The 7,048-nt window shown below is 61.3% G+C and overlaps 1 protein-coding gene and 1 long non-coding RNA gene across 2 annotated transcripts; one reads left to right on the top strand and one right to left on the bottom strand.

The window, feature by feature from the left end:
* The first annotated feature begins 1,058 nt into the window (after positions 1–1,058).
* On the top strand, positions 1,059–5,048 carry REM2 (RRAD and GEM like GTPase 2). The gene is made up of 5 exons (XM_038370051.2): positions 1,059–1,382; positions 1,653–1,918; positions 2,117–2,190; positions 2,621–2,828; positions 3,279–5,048. The coding sequence occupies exons 2-5, from the start codon at positions 1,672–1,674 to the stop codon at positions 3,551–3,553; spliced, it is 804 nt and encodes a 267-aa protein (XP_038225979.1). The 5' UTR covers positions 1,059–1,382; positions 1,653–1,671; the 3' UTR covers positions 3,554–5,048.
* Positions 5,049–6,057: 1,009 nt separating this feature from the next.
* On the bottom strand, positions 6,058–7,048 carry LOC119841754. Its single transcript, XR_005288607.1, has 3 exons — positions 6,973–7,048; positions 6,563–6,647; positions 6,058–6,371 (listed from the first exon to the last, which is right to left on the bottom strand). It is a non-coding gene; the product is annotated as an uncharacterized LOC119841754 (long non-coding RNA).

The raw sequence follows: 7,048 nt of genomic DNA, 5'->3' as shown, positions 1-7,048 counted from the left end.
TTTTGGTATATTTGCCTTGGAGACTCCAGGCCAATCAGATTTCTTGTTAGAATTTTGCCTATTACTGTCTGTTCAAATTATTGCTAAGAATTCAAGGAAAAATACATTTAAGAAGAAAAACTGATGAAGCTTTTCCCTCCCCTCTGAGCAGAATAACGCATTTAATGAGCAAGAACAGGCCAGGAGACACAGTGGCAGCAGAAGTGCCTTTTACTGCTGCTAACTAGGAGAGTCCCCCCGTAGAGCAAGGGGGCCACTGCAGCTCTGGGGGCCCTGGGTTCAGCTCCTACTTCTACATGCATCTGTCTATCCCCATCCCCCTGCCCATTTCTCTCCATACCCCCCTCTGACTATCCCTATACCCAGTATCTATCTATCTGTCTATCCATCCATCCATACCCAGCATCTCTCCCCATACCGCCCGTCTGTCCCCATACCCGTCTATCTAGCCCACCCCCTAGATAGATAGAGGGGTAGGTGGGGGGGATGGGGAGGGGGTGAGTGGGGATGGGGGAGGGGTGGTGGATGGAGGGGGAGGGGAGAGGTTGGATGCTCTCTCTCTCTCTCTCTCTCTAATTAGCGGCTCACTCTTATTAGCTGCTAAGGTGGAAATTATTCAATTAGTCAGGAGCTGGAGGTTCAATTACCGCCTGCGGGGGAGGGCGGGGAGCGAGTCTCCCAGCGAGGCTGGCTCCTGAGCGCCCCCGCGGGCTGTGGGGGGGGGATTGGATACTGGGGGGAGGGGAGGTGCTGGGGGGGCTGCAAACTGGCGCGGGAGGTCCCAAGAAATCCACCAACGGGGCTAGTTCTTCCCTCCCAAGACCTAATCACACCAGCCAGTCCCCATGCCCCCCCCAGCCAGGGAACCCACACTCTCCATAACCCCCCCGCCAGCCAGGGATCCCCCAGCCCCACCGGTCCCCCCACCCTCCATACCCCCACCGCCAGCAAGGGACCCCCCCGCCCCATCGGACCCCCCAGTCCCCTTGGCTCCTCCACCCCGCATACCCCCTCCAGCGAGTCCCCAAGCGCCATTGGTTCCCCCACTCCCCATACGACCCCCTGCTAGCCATCGACCCGCCCCCAGCCCCATGGGACCGTCGCCCCGCATCAGCCGGGCATCGACCCCCTCCCAGCTCTCTGCCCCCCGAGTCCGGCGGCCCCCAAGGGCTCCAGGGCTGTCGCTGAGGGGGATGGGCGGGGGGTCCCCGGCCCCCCTCACGCGTGACCTCACGGGGGCGGGGCGTCCCCCCGGCGGGGCGGGGGCGGGTTTAAACGGAGCCGCTTCCCGGCCGGCTCCGGAGAAACGCGAGCGCGGGGGCACGGAGGCAGCGGCAGGAACCAGCCCCGGGACCCCCGGACCGGACCGGACCGGGCAGCAGGTGGGGGGCGGTGGGATAGATCGAGAGATGGGCTGGGGGAGGGGAGATTAGGGGTGCTGGGGGAGTCGAGGGGCTCTGGGGGTGCTACGGGGAGGGGGGTTGGGGTTTTGGGGGTGCTGGGGGAGTCGAGGGGCTTTGGGGTGCTGGGGGCGTCGAGGGGGGACTGGTGGTGCTGGGGAGGGGGGATTGGGGTACTGGGGGAGGGGAGGTGCTGAGGGAGGGGGGTTACTGTACTTATTTAATCTCCCCTCTCGCCTGTGCCCCCCCCAGCTCTGCCCCTAGCCCCCCCATGGCGCTGCCCCCACTGGGGGGGCTCCGGGGGCCCCGCCGGGGTAGCCTGCCCCTGCCCCCCAAGCACCAGCTGCGGCGGGAGGCAGCGGTAGAGGAGCCGGACTCGCCCCCCGAGTCGCCGGGGGAGTCCCCGGGGGGGCCCTACCGGGTGGTGCTGGCTGGCGAGAGCGGCGTGGGGAAGACGGCGCTGGCCAGCATTTTCGGGGGGCTGCCGGACGGAGCCCCCCACGAGGACGAGCACCCCGGTGAGTGCCGCAGGAGTCGGTGGGGGGGCAGAGGCGGGAACTGGGGTCCCCCTGGCTCTGTTGGGGCCCCTGCCTCAGGGGCGCTGTCCTGTCTCACGGGGGTGGGGGACCTTGGCTGTAAGGGGGGGCCCACACCCCCCAGGCCACCGTGGTTCTGGGGAACTGGCGCCCCCCCCAATTGTGGCTCCCCCCCCCCAGCGGACACGTACGAGCGCCGCCTGTCGGTGGACGAGGAGCACACCACCTTGATCGTCTACGACATCTGGGACCAGGTGGGACCTGGGGGGCCCAGCACAACCGGGGGGCGGGGCCTCAGATCCAGTGCCCGCTTTGCTAATTATATGCAGAGCTGTGCACGTGCTGCATGGAGTTGGAGTGGGGGGCTCTGCATGTAGATTTATGCAAATGATGCAGACTATTCGGGTGTGTGGACGGCATGCAAATATATGTAAATTAACGCAAGCTTGCCCGGGTTGACGTGGGCCTATGCAGGCCAATACATGCGGATCATTGGAGGGAATTGGGGTAGCATGTAAATTTATGCAGATGTATGCAAATTAATGCACGAGGTTGGAAGATGCATGACATGAACTAGCCAATAACTACTGGCTGAGGGAAGGCGGGGCCTCATTTAATGCATGCAGATCTATGCGGCTCTCCAGGTGCTGATGGGGGGGGTCCTGGGGGCACTTCTCCCCCCAGGGCGAGGCGGGTGGCTGGCTGCAGGAGTCGTGTCTGCAGACGGGCGACGCCTTCCTGCTCGTCTTCTCGGTGACCGACAGGCGCAGCTTCAGCTGCATCCCCCAGACCCTCCTGCGCCTGCGGGAGGGGAGCCCCCACCCCGACCCCCCCGTCATCCTGGTGGGCAACAAGAGTGACCTGGCGCGCTCCCGAGAGGTTTCGCTGGAGGGTGAGTGACCCCAGAAGACACCCAAACTGCCCTGAGCCCCAGCCCCCAGGGCCCCCCAGACCACCTGGAGCTCATCCCCAGGGGCCCCCAACCACCTGCCTGAGCTCCCCAGCCCCTGGAGCCCCCCCAAACCACCCACACACCTGCCTGACCCTCCCCAGCCCCTAAACTACCCTGATCCCCCCCAGACCCCTCCAAACTGCCGTCACACCTATTTCCACCCTATCTCCTGAGCCCCCAACCTGGCCCCCGGCTAACTGATCCCCAAAACCTCCTGTGCACCACCCAAACACCCTGAGCCCCCTGCCCCTCACCCCCCCAATCCTTAGGGACCCCATAATCTACCCCCAGTCCATAGAAACCCCCACTGACCCCCCACTCAGCCCCAGGGTGGGGAGGGGAGCAGCTGGGCACAGGTCACTAATGTGGCCACTTGGCCCCACCCCCCAGAGGGCCGCAGTCTGGCTGTGATGCTGAGCTGCAAACACATCGAGACGTCGGCTGTGCTGCACCACAACACACGGGAGCTGTTCGAGGGGGCTGTGCGCCAGATCCGCTTGCGCCACCGCCGGCCCGCCAGGGACGGGGGCCAAGGTGGGGGCCCAGGTGGGCGCCGCGAGAGCCTCACCAAGAAAGCCAAGCGCTTCCTCTCCAGCCTGGTCCCACGCAATGGCCGGTTCTTCAAGCAACGCTCCAAGTCCTGCAATGACCTCTCCGTGCTGTGAACCGGCCCTTTAAGAGGAAGCCTCCCCCACCTGCCAGTGGCCGGACCTTTAAGAGCTGCTCCCAGGCGGAGACTCCCACAATCCCCCTGGCTTCGCACCTCCCCGCCTCCGGTTTGCGAGCTGGGTGAGACTTAATTTTTGTCCTCGGTAGTTACGCACATCACCTTTAAGAGGACATTAAAGGCACCATGTTTAGTTGGACAATCGGAGACATTGTGCACCGGAGTTTTTTTTTGTTAGCCGTAGCCACGCACTTTCCCCTTTAAGGAGGTGTTGAAGGAGCGGTGGCAATGGGACACACCAAGCTTTTGTTTGCCGCAGTTGTGCATGTCGCCTTTAAGCGCCATGTCGTTGGAGAGGCCTGGCCGCCTTTGGGCTGGTTTTTTATTTGTCTCCCTCACCTTTAAGAGGGTCTTAAATCTCAGCGAGAGTTTTTAAGGTACCACCTCCGAGTGGAATTTGATATTTGCTCTCCATGTTTGCACACACCACCGTTAATGGGGTATTAAAAGCCCCCTCCCAGCAAAAGGCTGTTTTATTTGTCCACCACACTTCTGCCCCTCACCTTTAAGAGGGGCTTAAAGGTGCCACTTTGGAACTCTTTGAACAGGTGCTGATGGATGGCTTTAAAGTAGATTTAATATTTGACCTCTGCAATTGTGCGCTGCACCTCTAAGAGGATTTTAAAGGCATGGACTTTGATCAAGCCTTATTATTTGTCCACCACATTCCTGAGCCCCCCCCTTAAAAAGGCTCACCTTGAATACACCGACCTGAGAATGTTATACTGACACACCAAATGGCTTTGTCATGAACTCAATATTTACCCTCCACACCTGTGCACCTCACCTTTAAGAGACTCTTAAAGTCACCAACTGGGGAATGAGTTAATCCGCTACTTCAGCACCTTGTCCTGGAAGCTTTATTTCTTTATTTACTATCCTCCAGATTTGTGCATTTTTCCTTGAGCAACCTTCCAGTCCTCCATGTGTGCACCTCACCTTTACAACGCTCTTGTTAAAGGTGCCGAGGCCAGACATGTAAAACTTCTACTGGCTTGCCATATGTGGGCACCTCCCCTTTAAGAGCATGTTAAAGGCATGATTCAGGTCACATTTTCTTTGGCTAGCTTTGTTCCTGGAAGAATTAATATTTGCCATCCTGGTCTTCGATATGCGTCTTTAAAGACACAGAGGTGGGGACCTTTCACTCAAACATGAGAAGTGGACTACTTTGTGAAACTCCTCTTTAAGAGACTCTTGATGGCACCAGCTTGGGGGACCCTCCTGCCCAGACGTTGTGATTTCTCCATGTGCACCTCCCCTTTAAGAACAGCCAACAAAGCACTAACCAGACAGCCTGCCCCTTTGAGAAAAAGAGAGACTCTTAAAGGCACAGGTGGATTCTCCCCTCTGGGTCTCTGCTTTAATCTCCCAGAGATGACACCCCAACACCTCGGTCAGGCTCCCACACTGCCCCCTGCTGAGACTCTGGGGAATGGAGGACATTTTGGGGGCATGGCCTCCTGCTCTCAATTAAAGCCCTTTTCTACCCCAGCTGTGAGCTGCATCATCATTAGGGGAGGCAGAGGGCCTGGGGGAGGGGAAGGGACATGGGTTCAGGGCTGGGGGGAGTCGAGGATCCTCCAGAGCCCTGGTCACGCTCCTTGCATTAGCTCTGAGGGAAAATGGGCTGAATGGTGGGGGATCCTTGGCCCAGGAGCCCCCCAACCCCCTGTCCCTCAGCTGCCATGGGCTCCTGGCCCAATTCCCCTCCCCCCCATGGCTTTCCCTAACAGGCCCCCCCAGTCTCTCCTGGCTCTCCCCCACCCCCCCAACCTCCTCGCACCATCCCAGCTCCTCCCCCACCCATCACCTGGGGGCACAAAGCCCAGCCCCCACCCCCACCATTAGGACGGAGGAGAAAGTCAGCAACAGAGAGAAATAACTGCATCCTGCTACCATAGAAACTGAATCCCATTGCCATGGAAACTGCATGATGGTGCAGCCTAGAGGTTGCCATGGCGATGAGTAATGTTACCAAAGCAACCGAGCAATGGCTGCAGGGGGTCATCTGGCCTCTCCCTGTCAGGGGTGCTGGGGGGGAAGCCAGTATTTATAGCCTGGTCCTCTGCCCCGCCTCCATGCACCGGCCTGTGGGGGCAGTAGGTGACTCAGACTGACGTGGGCACAGCCCAGAAACAGCCAGAGCTAAATCTGGAGCTGCCCATACCCTGGCCTGGGGAGGCAGGACTGGGCCAGCCGGGGGCTGCGTGTCAGGAGTGAAAAGCAACATCAACCTCCCCCCCAAGCTCTGCCAGTGCCCCTCACTCCTGACCCACAGCCCCCCTGCCAGCCCAGCCCTGGGACCCCCTCCCACCCTGCCAGTGCCCCTCACTCCTGACCCACAGCCCCCCTGCCAGCCCAGCCCAGCCCAGCCCTGCCGGTGCCCCTCACTCTTGACCCACAGCCCCTGCCCCTCCCCTGTCACAAAATTTTGATGCATTTTTTTTGTGGTAATTGTTTTTAATTTGTTTCCATAAAGAAAATAAAAGAAAAAGAAGGAAAAAAAAACATTTGTTGGCAGGGGGAGGGGCTAGGTAGGGCCAGGGAGCAGAGCCAGGTGCCCCCATTGAGCCCCCCCTCCCCGAGATGGGCCCCTGCGAGGTCAGGGCAAGGTCCGTGGGGCAGGGGGGTGGTTTGTTGCTCGTGCCCCCCCCAGCCCCATTTCTGCCCCTGGAGCTCTGACTCCGTGGGGGGCCCTGGCAGCCCAGCCCCCACTCGAGCCCCAGGGTCTGTGGGGGGGGGGGGGTCGCTACCTGCAGACCAAAGAGGGGGAGTGTTAGAGAGAAAAGGACCAAGCTCCACCCCTCACTCCTGAGCCCCACCTCTGCCAGCCCAGCCTCACCTCAAGCAGCCCCTCTCCGCCCCACTCCTCCCCAGCCAGCCCTGCCCCCACCCAAATGGCAACCTGCCAGCCCCCCACCCCAGGCCCCGCCCCCAGACTCACATGCCCGGGGAGGAGAAGAGCCCGGAGAGCTGGAGGCACTGGGACGCCAGTGTCTGCGAGGCCAGGTTCAATGCCGGGCTCAGGGCTGGGGGAGAAAGACAATCAGAGGGACCCGCATGGAGCCCCAGCCCCCCCCACAGGCCCCCCGGACCCATTCCCTGCGAGGCAGCCTGCAGGAGACGCCAGGTGTCTGGTGCTGAGTGAGGGGGCTCTGGGAGGGTGCAGGGGACACACAGAACCAACAGCAGCCTGAATCCTGGGGGGCTGGGCCAGGCCAGGACCCCCCCCGGCGGTGGGTGGGGAGTGACGGGCCAGCCAGGAGCTGGTGCTGCCCAGGGCTACTGAAGGGGCCCGGTCCCTGTCCGTGGGGACACACACCCCCCCCCCCGAGCCCCCAAGTGCCCCGTTACCTGTCAGGGTGGCAGGGTTCAGGGCGCTCAGCGGGATGGCACCGTTCAGCTGAAGGGCAGCCTGAGCCGCAGCGGC

Source organism: Dermochelys coriacea, chromosome 13 (assembly GCF_009764565.3).
Source record: "Dermochelys coriacea isolate rDerCor1 chromosome 13, rDerCor1.pri.v4, whole genome shotgun sequence".
NCBI lineage: Eukaryota > Metazoa > Chordata > Testudines > Dermochelyidae > Dermochelys > Dermochelys coriacea.
This window is presented reverse-complemented; position numbering and strand designations above follow the sequence as displayed.